This window comes from Furipterus horrens, unplaced genomic scaffold, assembly GCF_987537825.1.
Source record: "Furipterus horrens unplaced genomic scaffold, mFurHor1.1.pri manual_scaffold_4, whole genome shotgun sequence".
Lineage (NCBI taxonomy): Eukaryota > Metazoa > Chordata > Mammalia > Chiroptera > Furipteridae > Furipterus > Furipterus horrens.
In genome coordinates, this window is record NW_028327174.1 from 104,447,272 (window position 1) to 104,463,466 (window position 16,195).

The 16,195-nt window shown below is 40.8% G+C and overlaps 1 protein-coding gene across 1 annotated transcript in view; it reads right to left on the reverse strand.

Annotated features, from left to right (window-relative positions):
• PLEKHG7 (pleckstrin homology and RhoGEF domain containing G7) overlaps positions 1–15,546 on the reverse strand; it is a 39,846-nt gene extending 24,300 nt beyond the window's left edge. The window contains exons 1-7 of the mRNA XM_090275737.1: positions 15,448–15,546; positions 14,628–14,771; positions 10,800–10,895; positions 10,129–10,230; positions 6,918–7,031; positions 1,630–1,804; positions 16–131 (exon numbers count right to left, since the gene is read on the reverse strand). Of these exons, the coding sequence (XP_090131863.1) occupies positions 16–131; positions 1,630–1,804; positions 6,918–7,031; positions 10,129–10,230; positions 10,800–10,895; positions 14,628–14,750 (726 nt within the window). The 5' untranslated portion in view covers positions 14,751–14,771; positions 15,448–15,546. The remainder of the gene's footprint in view (positions 1–15; positions 132–1,629; positions 1,805–6,917; positions 7,032–10,128; positions 10,231–10,799; positions 10,896–14,627; positions 14,772–15,447) is intronic.
• Positions 15,547–16,195: the final 649 nt, after the last annotated feature.

A 16,195-nucleotide genomic window follows, 5' to 3' on the forward strand; every position in this document is an offset into this window, starting at 1 on the left:
TTTTTTTTTTTTTACCTCTGGAATGAAAAACCTTTTCTCTCTCTCCCACAGCGGAGGCCACACTATAATCTCCTGTAGATGTCTAAATTTTTGAAAATTGTCAAGCCACTTCACTTTTCCTTCAAGATCCCCTGAAAGACAAGATACATTCAATATATTTTTAAATTTTTGTGACATTACAGCATAAATTTTAACCAAGGTGTACCATAATAATTTAGAGAAAATGCCCCTGGAGCCAAACCATATCTTAGGTTCATTTAACATATTGCTTGCAGTTTAAATGTCTTAGAAAAATTCACTAGTTTGTAATCAGTCTCTTGCCAAGAAAAATGAATCTTAAATAATTTAATTCGGTAAGTTGAAAATGTGTTGTGCATTTTTATTTAAACAATACCAATAAAGTCTTTGGTAGCTTCCTCTAATTCCCCATACCAAATATCCTGTAATTAAAGGAAGACAAAAAGTAAGACTAACAAGGTCAAACATACACTGTTGTCATAAGTATAAAACATACATTTGCTTAACGATAAGGATAATTATTTCTCTTCGGAGAAAACTGATTTTTTTCTGAAGGGTTGTATTAACTTTCCAAGGTTTTCTAATAACATTGTTTTTGAGGTTTTGAAATGCTTTTGGGGAAATACAGGGCAGATCACAGACCCGTAGAATCACATGGGTTGGTGATCCTTGAGAATTCACTACCGTTAAGCTCAAAGACTTAAACTAAGGCCACAGGGATCTGTTCCCCCAACAATGAAAATCCATTTTTTATTGCGAAATCCCCAGGAGAGATGCTATTATCTTCTTCACCAAGCTATCAAAATGAGTAATAATCTTCAAAATTACTTTAAAAGTTTTAAAAAGTCTGTTTGTCATTGAAGTTTTGTTTTATGCACCCGACAACCTTGATTCTAGTTCCTTGGGTCATTTTAGAATTTGAAAAATTCAAAAAAAGAAAATACTCCCATTGAATGGTCATTTTACATTTAAACTTGCAGCAGAAAAAATATGTCATTTCTGTACAGCTGATAATCATATATTTGAATTGTTCCCTTTTGACACTCCCAGGAAATCTTGGTTTATGGGGCATATATCATGGACTTGTTTATTTGAATTTAATTATACAGAAAAACTTAAGTCATCAAAGGGCTTGTTCTGTTCACATTCCCAAATTTTCAGTTCTAAGGATTGCAGTTGGCATTATTTTTAGATTGGCCCTGGATTTCAGTGACCTAAAAAGTAATGAATGGTAATTTATCTGTCGGAAAGGACTCCCATGGTGTTTATTCCCATTGCTTTTTTTGGACTCAGGATGGATGTTAAAAACAAAGCCTTCAGTCATCTGGGAAGTAGAACTTTTCCTGCCTGAACTCAATGTGAAAACCTTGGAGACAGCCACGTCCTGCGTAAACTTGCTGGTAGAGTTCCTGTAGGGTTCGCCAGGATGTGACTGGAGTCATTGTTTTGTGTGTGTTTGATTTCCCAGAGCCATAACATCAAGTCAATGGAACTACCTTCTAGGACGAAGCCCAGATGGTTCCCAGGAGCCAGAGCCTTCTCCCTGAGCCCCTCCCCCAACTCTGATTAAGCTGCCACCGGAGTGCTGAGTCACTTATCCTAGGGACTTACGGATTGACTTTTCCACCTTTTCCTGGATGGAGTAGATCATAACTTTCTCAGTGGAGTCTGTACTCCTTTTCCAGATATTTTTCAGCAACAAGGGGTATCGAGTCAGCCTGTGTAGTGGAGCCACGAGCAGTTCAGGCAGGTGAAGCCGTCTGCACTGTTCATTTTGCTCACACCACTGTGGAAGGAACAAGCAGACATAACCAGAGTATCACTTTTATTGAGGCCCTGAGAAGCCTGGATATGAGAAACTTCTAGAGAATTTACTTAGAAACCACACAATGCAACTGTGAGCTTGTTGGGGAAGTTTAGGAGCCACAGACTAGACTTTGCTTTTGAAAATTCTATATTCAAGTGTCTTTAGCAAATTCAGGGTCTGAAATGGGGTTCTTAGATGTGGTGAAGAGGTATTATTGAATATTACTGACTAATATTGAAAGTGCTTTCCAATTAAAGCAATGAGAGAATCCTTCTTTGGCTGTCTTGCCTTCCTAGTAATGGTGATAAAGGCAGTCCTTCGCATTACGTGTAACACCACCTCTTAGTCCTCCTAAATGGAGAGATTTGTCAAGATGGAGAGGCACAGGAAAAGTTCCAAGTTTCTTAAATTCCCTAGAGAACACATGTTCCCTCTGTGGCAGTGATAAGATGTGTTAATATATGAGTTCCTGCCTTGATTATCATTCTCACTTAAGAGTTCAGTTGGCCCATTGGCTTCTGCTTCTTCCTGGCCCTCACAGATTTCTAGTTTTTCCACCTCTGTTCCTATCCTCATTGTGAGCACAGTTAGGGGAATTGAAAACTAATACCTGGAGGGAAAAGGAAGAATTTTTGCTTGTTGGATCAGTTCCTTGATTCTCCTTTCTTGGAGGGAATCAGGGTAATATGAGAAAATGAAAATAGACGTCAGAGAGGCTACACTGAGCTACATGCTATAGGGAAGAGAGGGAGGGGAAAAGGATAAAGACACAGACCATCTTCAATAGAGAGAGTTTGACAAAGAGGCGGCTGCACAGTGTGCGAAGCACGAGGGAAACAGGGAAAGGAATTCCTGTAAGTGCTGCTGTGGGCTACCCATGGGATTTCCATGAATGGTATTTGAGAAGCACAAACATGAGAATAGCTCATAAGTTTATTTCATCTGCTAGGTTGTTTCTTTAAATGAGATGCAGTGCTGAACTCAAAAGGCCCCAGCTCTTGTGTAGGTGACACATGACACATGCAATCAGGTCTCCGGCTACTATGCACATAGGTACATAAAAAATATTACTAGGGGGCGCGTTTTCTTCTCTTCTCCCACCTACTCCTCACTCACACCTTCGTTCAGCTCGGAAGGCGTCCTGCCCTTACACTAAATATTTTTCTCACTGCGGCCTGCCACCTTTTTTTTTTTTTTTGGTCTTTTATGCTGAGTACAGGACCACATTATCTCCTCTGCCTTGTGACCTGACCCAGACCTTTCATGGTCAGCTTCAGTGTACACTCTGGAAGGCTCCCTCTGCTTCCTCAAAAATAGCTTTGTACGTCTTTATGCCCAGGTGTTGGCCCTTGCATCTGGGAGCTCCAGGCACAACTGGCTCAAACCGCCACTAAGCCCAGAGCCCTCCCTTAGATATTTACAAACTCCCTGAGAAACTGAGATTTTAATGGCTTCCTCAGGCCCCCGGACTCCTGCTTGCATTCACACTTTATCCCCTGAACAGCATGGGCCAGCTGATGCCAAACGTAACCCCTTGGTTGGTTTCCTACGTTGGTTTCCACTGTAATCCCACTCATGCCAAATGTCTTATAAATGAACATATTTATTTTACTGAAGATTTGGGTTTGTGGGGAGGGGTCAAATACATAGCTCACAGTACCCCCTACCCCCATTTTGACTGTACCATTTTCTCCTTTGGAAAGAGAGTTCTTTCTCTCTCTTTTCCTCTCCAACTCCTGGCCTCATGCTTAGCAATTGACACTTGTCCTTCATAGCTTGACCATGTCCTTGGGTGTTTCACCCTCCCCCCACTAGGAACTTTATCAAAGTATTTCTTCTAGAAACATCCAGAACTCTTCCTCACAGGAATTCTGCTGGACAGGATCTTTTCTACTCCCCTACAGAAGAGGCAGGTCAGGAAAGTGAGCACAGGGTTGCGTGATTCGGTGGGGGGGTGGGGGGGTGGACCAGCTCGAGGAGCCAGGCTTCCAGGCTTTCTGTTGGACCAGCTTCCCCGCTCCATACTTCAGACCCGTCTTAGTGGGAGGTACTAGATCACCTCCAAGTTCTCATCTGGCTCAGAATGGCTGGGATTCTCATTGATGTTGGAAGGGATGGAGAATACAGGAGCTGCAGATGTGGAAAGGTCAGGGGTGGGAATGAGTGGAAAGAGGGGGTGTGGAGAGGCCTCAGTCTGTGGCCTGAGTGGCTGACCCCCACGCTGACTCACTGGCAGCAGCATTCCAGCTCCAGGGTCTGGAAGCTCCAGTAACTGACTTCTCAGAAGCAGTTAGGTATTTCCTCAAAACACAGCCCCGGCCACTGCTCCAAATTTTTATGCCATAGAAAACAGCTCTGGCTGCTAGCACCCAGAGGAAATGTGAAAACACCCAACCTACCCCAGACATTAATCAGGTAAGAAGCACCAGTGTTAAATAATTGAGACAAAAATCCAGGCGGGCATAGTGGAAGCTTTCAGTGGCTCAGAAGGCCTCAGAAAAGAGAAAAGAGATATTCAGTGCTTCTAAAACTAGATATAAGTTTTTCTTTCGTTTCTCTATTGGCTCTATTTTTCAGATCCATTTGGGGGAAAAAGAACATCTCAGTCAAGAGGGATTGCACATAAAAGGTTTTTATGGATAGGTCTAGATCAATGGAGGATGCTTTTGTTTTATAATATACATCCACTATGTTTACAGCAACAGTAAAAGGAATTCAGGGGCCCATATAAAAACAGTCTCTTCAGAAGTCGGTCTTGGTGCTGTGCAACATTGGGCTGGACAGCCAGTGTTCTTGAAATTTTGGGAAATTTACTTAAGCTCTCTGAACCTCATCTGTGAAATCTGGACAAGAATAACTACCCCAGCAGCTTTGTGAGAGGTTTTATTGGGATGATCCGTACCAAGTGCCCAGAACAGTGCCTGGCACATTCTGAACACTCAGTCCAAGGTAGCTAGAGCTCTTAGTGATTGTTAACAGAACCCCACAAAGTGATCTGGTACAAAGTTCCAGTCTCTTTCTCTGCATCATTTTGTCTCTGAAAGAGCAGGGAGAATTTCACTCCCATCCCTGCACACCATCATGATGTACAGACATTCATGAAGTTCAGCCTTACATGATGTGGAGGGTAAATTCATCCCAGTGCATTCATAGCCCAATTCCAGATAGCCCATAACATGGCACAGATACAAATTCTTCAGTGACATTGTTTATGTCAGTGCATAGTAGGAGAATGAATGTCAGCCTCAGATAGGTCTGAATTAAATCCTGCCTCTGCCGTCAACAACCGTATCTTTCAGCTAGCTGCCTAATTTGCCTGAGCTCTTGAAAAATGGAGATAATATCACATTCCACAGGGTTATTGTGTAGACAACGTGACCATAGATGACTAGCTGGCTATACCAAGAGCTTGAGACCAGTCACTTTATTATTATTATCTATTGTATATTATAATTATTATATTTTAATCATTGCATTTGTTATATAATTAAATTATTATTAATTATCTGTGATGATGCTTTTGTTCTGTCCTATGGGGCTGTGGAAAGCAGATTTACCTTAATTCCTCCAAAGCCTCACCTTGATCCCTCATCTTTCTTTCATGATGTTAACAGTTCTTACGTGATGGGAAATGGCCCTGAGGAGCTGTAAATAGTTTTGGTGGAAAGAGCATCTGCCTGAAGACCTTTATCCAGGTTCTTTTTTGCCATCTCTTGGCCATGTGATCTTGTAAAAATCACCTAACTTCTCTGAGCCTCAGGGACACATGAGAAGAATGTGAAGAACTTCATAGTTCTGTGCTAAGGATTAAAAGAGATGTTTAATAAAGTGCCTGGAAAAGCATTATGCATTATAAAAGTATTGTTTGTTATCATTATATTGCATCCTCTATTCCCTTTTCCTAAATATCTTTGGATGGGACATATATTTCATAAGAAATATAAACTACCCCTCTATGTCACAACTGATATGGGATTTTCCACAGTTCTTTGAAAATGGGGGCTGGGCCTTGTTGAAGTAATCTTTGCCCTGGCTTGAGAGAAGGAGACAAGGAACTGGATTCTCCCCAGTTTGGGGGCCAGGCTGGGAGTCTAATCTATCAACTTCCGGGGGAAAACTTTTGAAACAAGATCATTCATACATTTGGAAATCTAATGAGCTTTCAGTTTTCAGTTTGAGTAGCAAATAAAATATTGAAAGTTTGAAACTACGAATATAGTATCAAATCAAGATTGTTCCTCCTTTCTCAACCACGCCACACCCAGGCTTCCTGGATTATCCAGGACACAGGTGCACTGATTCATAGTTAAGTCTGGGAACCGTGGCAGCCTTTCTTCCCATGCCTCTGAAGTGAGGTTCTGCTGGAGGCTTTTTGCAGCTGCAGGAGGAGCTAGTTTTCTGAAAACGCTGAGACTATTTTCTCTGGATCATACAAAAGGGCTCTGGCATAATTCTGAAAAGGTACAGTTCATCCCAAAGAAATGTCAAAAGAGGGGTCAAAGGCACTGGAGAAGTCAAGGAAAATCCTTTCCATCTTGGCTTATTAGCAAATGCTGAAGGTCCTAAGCAGAAATTCCTTGCCCCAATGCTTTGGGACCCATAGCTCTGCCATGTTGCACGATTTCAGAGGCAACATTTACATCCTGCTCTATGATGTACTCCAGGGGCCGCCATTTGCATAGAATACAACGTAAATGGTGCCCCCACCGTGTGTGCAATAGAATCTCCCTGGGACCAAATCCTACGAGAGCCAAACATTAGTCACAAACAAAGCCTCAGTTCTCAGTCTAGCTTTATCCTTACAGTAGACCAATTTTGTCCACAAGCACTCTAATAAACAAAACATTTTAAAGCCTCAGTCAAAAATTCAGGAGGGACATTAGATGATATAATGTTTTCAGATGTGTACCATTAAAAACTCCTCAGTGTGCAAAGGAAGATGTATTTTTAAGGAAAGCAGAATTGTAATTAAAATGTATTGTTGATAATGTATTTTTCTTCTTTCCCATTTAATTTGGTATAATAATTACTAGTACATGTTATACCCCAAAGAACCTCAGGAAAAATATGAAAGAAAAAAATGGTACTTTACTTTTAAATAAATTTCAAAGTCATCTCTCTGCTTCAGGCTCTCCAGATAAAAGACAGCAGCTGAGTAATTCAGGCAGTAGGTCTGGTGGCTTTGACAGAGGCTCCCTTGGAAATACTGCAAGAGGAGAAGAGAGCAGAGGGGCACTGCAGACAGACTTTCTCTTTCTCTTAACTTTCATCACTGACTAGAACAGGGAAGAGTGGAGCAATCACCATTATCCAGGAGGAGTTAGGACTGTGTGGATAGAAACAGGCTATCTTCACAATAAGCATTCTTTTAAAAAATAGACTCCCATAAAATAAACCGTTAACTCCTCAATAAATCATTTTTCAAAAAAATTATCCTTAAAGAAAGTTCTATTTAGGTATCTGGACTTAATTCACCCTTCTGTTTATGCTTTGTTGAGGTCTACACTCCCTAACGTGCTGGATAGCAAATATTGCCTTTGATTTCAGGGCTTGTGCTGGTTGATATTAAGTTTGTGTTTGGTAGTAAGTGATTAAAGTAACAGCATTTAACTTTTCAACAATTCTTCCTCAAAAATATCCATAAACTTAAATCTCTTGCTGGCTTCTAAAACTGTAGAGTCAAATTTGAGGACCTCTACTAAGCATATGTACGTATTTCTGTAATAGTCAAACTGAGCACACCACACCCTGTGCCACCATCTCCATTAAATGACTTTCTTGGGAAGGAGTTATTCTTTTGTCTTCAGCAAAGCTCTGTCTCCTTGCTGGCAGATGGTCTCTTCAGGGCTTCACAGTGTCCACCAAGTTGCTAAGCCTATGTACTCCTTTATAGATTTATTGATTAACATAATCAGTAATGGGTCCCATTAACCAATTTCTAATAGTGTCATGATGTGGTGGAATTAGAGAAAGAAGACACACTTGTTGATAATGCTATAATCATATTTAGTACAGCAAATAGACCCAGACTAAAACATCACTAAAGGAGGTGACAGCAACAAAGGCACAAATAATGAACACCTACAAAAATATTTTGTTATGGGATGGCGGAGAAAACACCATGGGGAAAAATGTCAAGTTTTGGCTCCAGCAAGAAATAATTTGAAAGATGATGTGAATTTATTTTTGAGGGGGTGGAGGGGACATTTGATTATAGCTTGAAGATAAAGGACATCAAGATGCTTGAGAAACTTCATTAGTAAGGAGGCAACTGTTAAGATCATACATGGTCAGGTTTAGAAATCCGGTTCCACAATTTATCAGCTATATGACCTTGGTCAACTGATCTAGTCTCTCAAGGCCTGATTTCCTTTTCAGTGACTCGCTCACATGGCTTGTGTATGAATAACCCAATGTTCCATTCTTCGATCTGGTGAATTTCTTGTGAGGCTGTATTACTGTTCAACTGTTTTCCCTTCCCAGGGAAGATTATGGGGACCCCTTCTGCTGAAGGTAAACATGGCCATGTGACTTTCTTGGCTGATGAAGTGTGAACAGACGTGCCATGTGCTGCTTTAGGCAGAACTTGAAGAGTCAGTGAGTGCTCTGCCCAGTCTCCTATGACTGTGCCATGGCAACTGGTAGCCTTCCAGGTTGCGCCTGCTCCTCAGCATGGATCCCAGAGACAGGACAGTGGCAAAGTGTGTTAGAAGGAGAGCATAGGGAGGTATGAACCAAGCTATTGAGATTTGGGGAATGTTACTCCTTTACAACTGAATCAGACCTGACTGATCAAGTACATTTTAAATTTAGGAAGAACTTGTGTAACCCATCTTTGTACACCTGTGACATAAATCATTCATATGTGGGCTCTGTTATAGACCTTTAATAAAGAGTCTATTAACACCCCATGCTTCAGTATGCTATGAGTGCACTTATATGATGGTGTGAATGTTTGTGTCCCCCTCAAATGAGTATGTTGAATCTTAACTCCCAAAGTGATGGTATTGGGAGATGCAGCCTTCAGGAGGTGATTCATTCATGAAGGTGGAGTCCTCATGAATGACATTAATGTTCTTAAAAAGAGACTCCAGAGACCTCTCTGGCCCCTTCTGCCACGTGAAGGATACAATGAGAAGTCTGTGGCCAGAAGAGAACTCTCACCTAATCTCAGACTTCCACCCTCCAGAACCATGAAAGAAAAAGGTGTTGTTTGGAAACCACCCAGTCTGTAATATTTTGTTATAGCAGCCTGAGCAGACTAAGACAACTTATGTGTTTTAATGAGAGGTTGGTGTTTCTCCAGCTATTTATTTAAAACTTAAACATTTTCTGACTAAATAAATTGAGATAGCCCAAGACTTTAGCTACTTCCCAATACTTTACATTCTCTTGTTTTTCAAAGTATTTCTTGTTCAAATTATGTAAGGATCTTCCTCCTTTATACCTAGTTTTCTGCCCCAGGAAGAATTTCCTGTCTGTAACTACCTCATCCTCTGCCTCAACAAAGCTTTCCTTCATAATATCCATGTTCTTTTTCTCCTCAGTATTAATCTCACTTGGATTATATAATTATTCCTATTATTAGTGGATTAATTTCTCTCCCACTAGATGGAAAATGAGCAGGAGTGTGTCTGGTTTTACACATTATTGCGTACAGGGTATCAGCCCCTCACATAAGCACTTAGTGAGTGCTCAATAAATCTCAATCTATGTTTTTTTAAGTGGGTTGGAAGAAGTCAAATCTTGCTAAGTGAGAATCGATAGAAAGTGGATTTAAAATCTTAAAGTAAAAAATATAGGGAAGAGGCTCATATATCTACTCAAGAAATAAACAACATTTCTCAATCCAGGGCTAAAGTTTTTCTCACTTTTATTTGTGGAAATCCTATTAAGGGTGCTGATGGATTTGAAGGTTTATTATTCTTATTTTTTTGTCTTAAAGACTGGCCCTTTGTTAGAAGAACAACTGAACCATGAAATTAGCCTACACAAACTATTGCCATGAACATTGTTTTAAATTGAAGTCATTTAAAAAACCGACTTGGAAATGGCTTTTCCATGCATGCAGATTTCTGTGTTAATAAACCCACACAGTAGAGATGACAACGGGAAAACAGAATCTGCAATTTATTTTTGAAAATGCTGATTGTCAGAGAAAAGAATGTTTTTTTGGTGGGAGGGTGAGGTGGAACTTTCCCAGGAACACACAACAAAAACAAAAAGTCAAGTAGATGTTAACAACTATCCTGGGAGGGGGTGAACTTATTACAAGCAGTGGAGCTTTCCTGGAAGGATTTTACCTTTGTGAACACGGGTATGAAATCCATGGACGGCGAAGTCTCAGAAGCATCGATATAGTCCTTCACGATGGCAAAAAGGCTGCTCACAAAGCCAAAGCTTGTCTATGGCCAGAGAGAAAGAAAACAAGAGTAGACACCCACTCAGGGGTAAGGAATACATAGTCGGTGAACTTCAAATATTATCCTACAGGTGTTTTGACATTTCAAATTTACTTCCTGGCAAAATTCAGATTTATTTTTCTTTTCAGTATATATTGTCTTATAAGTTTTCATTTATAAATAAATTCTTTTTAGAATCTCCTCTTCCTGTTTGGAGGAAAGATATTATTTATTTATTTATAATATATGAGAGAAGGACATTCATTTGAGAATAAACACTTTTGAAGGATAAGGAGATCTTAGGAATGTTTACTTTCTCAAAGAGCCAAGGAAAAATGAAAAATGCTACTGAAGGCTGATATCTGTGATCTATTGGTAAGATGTTAATAAATGATAAATGTTTAGATTTCCTTATAACCAGACCTCCTGACCATAAGGTTATGTGAGGGAATGGACCATATTCCATATTCCAGTGTGGAATACAAGCTGCAGGAACAGAACAGATGTGCATTTTCATGACCCCGCTGATAAATTTTAAAACATGTCTCCTGACATCTTATGCTTTGGCTCACCTGACTTAACTCCTCCAGATTTGCAAAAAGTCTCCATAAATCCACATCCAGGAGATGTTCATAAGCTTGTAGATATTTCAGTGTATTCATAAAGACCTTAAAAAAAAATGCATGTTACCTTCTGATCTTCAGTTTTGAAACTTGCCCCTTTCAAGAATATTAAACATGAACCTCTGAGTACAGTTTTACAAAACAGTTTAGAAATCATTATTTTTAAAGTTTAAGAATTTTCTGAAATATGAATGATGACATTTAAGCTCCATAGAACATATGGGAAATGTGCTCTTCCGTATGACATTATTGTTGCTAATATGCACCCTAACAACATTCCTGTTGGACATAATCTGTTCAAATGGACTTTCTCTGCCTCCTGGTGTCAATGAAGTCTCACAGGTTCTCTTCTTGCCAACAGCACTGAGACCAAAACAACATTCATTCTGAGTTCTCTTTTGTACCTTTCTCTCCAAAAGATCCAAGTGTCTTTTACTTTCTTGAAATTAAAAATAGAGAACTAATGGGTTAACATTTGATCTGGTAAGATATTTAGATTTGGATAAAGGCAATAAATATTAATGAAAACATTACAGAGTCTTTATGCTATTGTTACTTGATTTGATGCTTTCACACAGTGGGAGATTAGTCTACAGCAACAAGGAACTACAATCCTCACAGATAACCTTCTCCTGATCCTAAAAACTAAAGAAAGATCAATTTATTGAAATAGGAATGCTTTGCCTAAATACGATGACGCATTCTAAGGGAACAATTATCTCAAGAATTTGAGGTGTAAAGAAAACTGGACTTTAGATGCCAGCCTTCTCCAATTCCATTTCCATATTAGTTCATGCAGTGACTGGTTCTTGAACCTGCCTTGGGATCACCTAGAGGCCTTGTTAAACCAGAGATTGGGCTTCACCCCCAGACCTTCTGATTCAGTAGGTCTCTGACGGAGTCTGAGAATCTGCACTTCTAACAAGTGTCCGATTCTGACGCTGGTGGCCCAGGCAGTGCACTTTGGGAGCCACTGACTAAGCGCTTCCCCAGATCTGTAGTGTTCGTGTTGGTTGTCTGGAAACCTGCCACATCCAAGCATTTAACATATGCAACTGTAAGAAACATGGCTCATTACGACAGATGAATCTGGAAAATGTAGAAAAAAAGTCTTTTGGCTACAAGATTCTCTGCTCTACTGAAAATTATGCCATTAAAAAAAAATTCAGTCCTTTAGTATATTCACAATACTATTTGAATTTACTAACTGTAAATTCCAATTTACAAGAACTTTGGGAAACTCATATTGATTGTGTAAAGGGAAAACCATGTTGTATACTCTAAATATACTCGTCGTCGGCAGCCGTCCGTCTCGAGAGACGATGGTGTAGCTTCTTAAGAGTCTATCTGCACCGCCGAGAATGGCTGTGCAGTCCGACTCGGGAGTGACACGGTATCTGTCTCCTCCCGTGTTGAATCGACATCTTGCGATGACGCTGGAGTGTCCTCTCCAGTGAAGCAGGGTGATATGGAGGGTCTGCTGTTGCCCATGCAGCAGACCCCCCCTCTCTTCGCAGCTGAAGAGTCCAAGGGAAAGACGGAGTCAATACAGCTTGGCTTCAGGTGCGCCGCAGGAGTTGCCGGTGTTGACTACAACGTCAAACCGCCTTAGGGACTCCGGCTCCGGATTTTCTGTCGGGGTTTACTCCCTTAGCCTTTCCCCTGAAGAGGTATGCCGCAAGGCAGCAGAGGTTTTTTGGAGTCAGAGTTTTCCTTCTCTGATGTGCCCTGACTGGAAGATCGAACCAGCGACACTTAGCTCGCAGGCCGACGCTCAATCCACTGAGCCAAACCAGCCAGGGGTTCTAAATATACTAGGACGTTGGAAAATAAATAAACTCAAATTGGTTTTTTTTTTAACCAGAAAAGTTTGAAAAACTTGTGCAGGTAACAGTGGGATGAAAAGCTCTGTGTTATTTATTAGAGCAAGGGAAGTAGGGCTCAGTGTGTTCGTGCTCCGCAGTGAACAGCCGATGGTTATGATGCAGTTCAATGCTCCTCTTCTCTAAACTCATCCTGGTTTTCACCTCACTATCTACTCTTCCCTAGGCCTTGATGTGCCAGGTGGCAAGCTGACCTTACTCCCAGGGGTGCGCCTGGATTGCCTTATCAGAGTAGTCCAATTAGAAAGAAATTCAAGCCTTTGCTATGAATGTTGAAAGCAGATCTTGCCTCTTTCTCTATTTTCTCTCCGTCTTTCCATGGGCTTAAGGAAAATAGCCATTCTGTGACTACTGCAGAAGCCAGCCATGAGGCTGATGTCTGGATGGCAGGAATGGCAGATGGAAAGAATTTGTCCTTGGTTTTAAGGTCCTTGATCAAACCAACCTTGAAATCTTCCCCAACTCTGGACTTCATGTGGGCCAACAAAATCCTGGATTACTTAAGCTAGTTTTCTGTATTCTAATGATATACTCCTTAGGTTTTCATTTTCTCAGAGTGTTTTTGTGATTCAAGTTTTGTTGGTAAAGTATCCAGTGCTGTGACTGACAATAAAAATTACTTACAGAAAATAAAAACTGACATTTGTATGTCACTTGATAGATTTCAGAGAAGGCTAATTGGAAGATCACAATGCCCACATGTTAAGAGACAACCTGAAATGATATTGTCATCCCTCTTTTACAGCTTAGGACAGGGATCACCAAGTGATAGTCTGTGTGATAAATCAGGCCTGCTATCTGTTCTCATAAATAATGTTTTATTGTCACACAGCTATGCACATTCCTTTATAATTCGCCCATGGCTTCTCTTGCACTGCAGGGAGGAGCTGTGTAGTTATCAGAAAGACCACATAGTCTGCAAAGCCTAAAATACAGGGTGGGGCAAATGGAGGTTTATAGTTTTGAGCATGCAAAACACAGAGTTTATTCATATATTATTATTTATTAATTATTTTATTACTTTCCCTATGAACAACTGTACGCCTACTTTTGCCCCACCTTGTATTTACTATCTGGACCTTTATAGAAAATGTTTGCCAACCTTGGTTTAGGAAATGGAGGACTAGACTCTTCTATAGTCACATGGCAAGTCAGAAGCAGATACAGAACTTGAATTTAGGTCTCCCTGTGTGCTTTTTTTACACAATGCTTTTTTTTTCTGTATAAGTGAGTAGGCAGAATTCAAAAGTGCTTAGGCTGAGGCAAACTTGGGAGCAATATGGCTCTTCCTCCCCTGCATTCTTGGAAGACATTTGCTCCCTTGCCATCCCTTGCCCTGTGGTTCTTCTGTAAGGAACTATCTGCTCGGGACCTCATCAGGTCAGGGCAGCAGCACTGCACAATATCAGGGACACTGTTTACTTGGCAGAGCTCACGAACATACCACATCATCCAACCCCACTGCAATGCATGCAGAGGCTGCCAGGGAGTCTGTGGCTGTGGCCCTGCAACTGATACAGCATTTTCATGGCCCTGCTGATGGCGGAGCAAGAGTTTGGGAAGTGGAAAGTGACCGGTGCTGGAAGGGGTGCCTGGAGGGCGATTGTGGGCTCCCTGACTCCTGGAGTGTGTGAACACAGGGTAGGAATAGGCAGAGAGCAGAGGGGGAGATCTCCTCCAACTCTGAGAGGCTATGTTTAAGAAAAGAATGAAGAGACAACCAAGTAGTAGGTAAACAATAGGTAAAAATTTCTTAAGATCTGCTAAAGGAGGAGCCCTCCAACGCACCCCCCCCCCCAGCCCCGCCGACATTTTTCATTGTGGAAGAGGAAAACAAATCCCCCAAATCAAATTAATATTTTCCACCTACTTCAAAAATTAAGCCCAGCATTACCATCTTAAGAACTAATAAGTGGTCCAAGAAATAAGTGCATTCACTTGTGAAAAGTTCCCATACAGCCTCTTGCTGCTTCCTCAAGTCTAATTGATCAGTAGGAAGTTTTTGATGTGTTTCCATGACTTCATTCCAGGTCTTACCCTGCACAGGAGAGGGAAAAAGAACAAAACAAGTCCACCTCGATAGGCCAGCCTGTGCACCAAGTACTGCAAGAACCAGCAAAGGAAATCGCGGTTTCCTGCTCGGGCCCTCATCCCTCTCAGTAGTGGCTTCTCAGGCCACAGAAACCACGGTTCTCTCTGTGTGGCTTTGGGATGTGTGGCATATGTTATTTTTAGTTTAAATAAAAAATAATTTAAATTGATGTTATTCTACATTATGCTTGAGAATTTCATGAGACTTGTTCAGTTTATTGCAAAACAATCTCTCTTAAAGAACCCCAAACCCACAACTGGGAAGTCTCATCCGGGTTTCCCTGCTAAAGCTTGTTGAAATTAATTACATGAAATGATAGTTTTAAAGTTTATAGAGACCTTTGGAAATGGTCTTGTCAAAAGCAAGTTATTCTTCAAATGAGGAAATTGAGGCCCTGGGGTGAGTAAGAGCAGCCACTGTTAACATTTGCACAGGGCCTCTGGAATCCATTATTTTAGTTAAGAGGAAATGAATTTCCCGGGGTTTCAGTGTGCATTAGAGACAGCAGACCTGATTAGGCCCTGCTCTGTGCTCTTCTGCTGCACTTTGCTGTTATTTGAACAAAGGCAATAAAAGAACGGCTAAACCAGGAAAAAGAGGCATGTCACTCAATAAGCAATACCTTCAGGCTGTGGAACTCATAGGCCCTGAAGTCTGTAATCTTCACAGAGGAGAGGCAGTTTTCCAGATCAGCTATATGCTTGTGTCTGTCTTTGCCCTGCTTAAAGGTGGTGAGAAACAGGATTTTCAAACAGGAATTATTTCACGACATGCCTTCGGTAGCCTCAGCGTCTTCCTACTTTCATTCTCTAACATGCATGAGAACAGACTGCACATTTTGTCTAGAAGCCACTGACTGTTGAAAAGCCATTTCCCAGTGATCGTCTGACCCACAGGACCACAGAATATTAGATCTGGAGGACAGAATCTACTGAGGATGTCTGATGCAAACCTCTCATTTTACTAAGAAAAAAAGAAAGAAAGAAAGAAATAATCCAAGGCTTGGAACAGTTAAACAGTAAATAGGTAGACTCTAGGTTTTGCGCTCACCCTGTGGGGTGTTGGTATGTCCTTCACAGTTCTAACTTTTCCAAACACAAGATTATGGGACTCTAACATCAGAAGGTACCTAGGATGTCTTAGTACTACCCTCAGTGGGCAGATGACTGAGGAAAGCCCAGTGTTGAATGAACTGCCCAACACCATAACTCACTGCTAAAGAATACTAGAATATGCTAGAAACTACTTTCCTTAGGATGAAATCACTTACCTATTTTTGTTATCATTTTATTTTTAATAGTATTAGTTTAAAAAAATTCTTATTATGAAGGTAATATATGGTTATTTCGGGAAATTTGAGAAACAAAGAA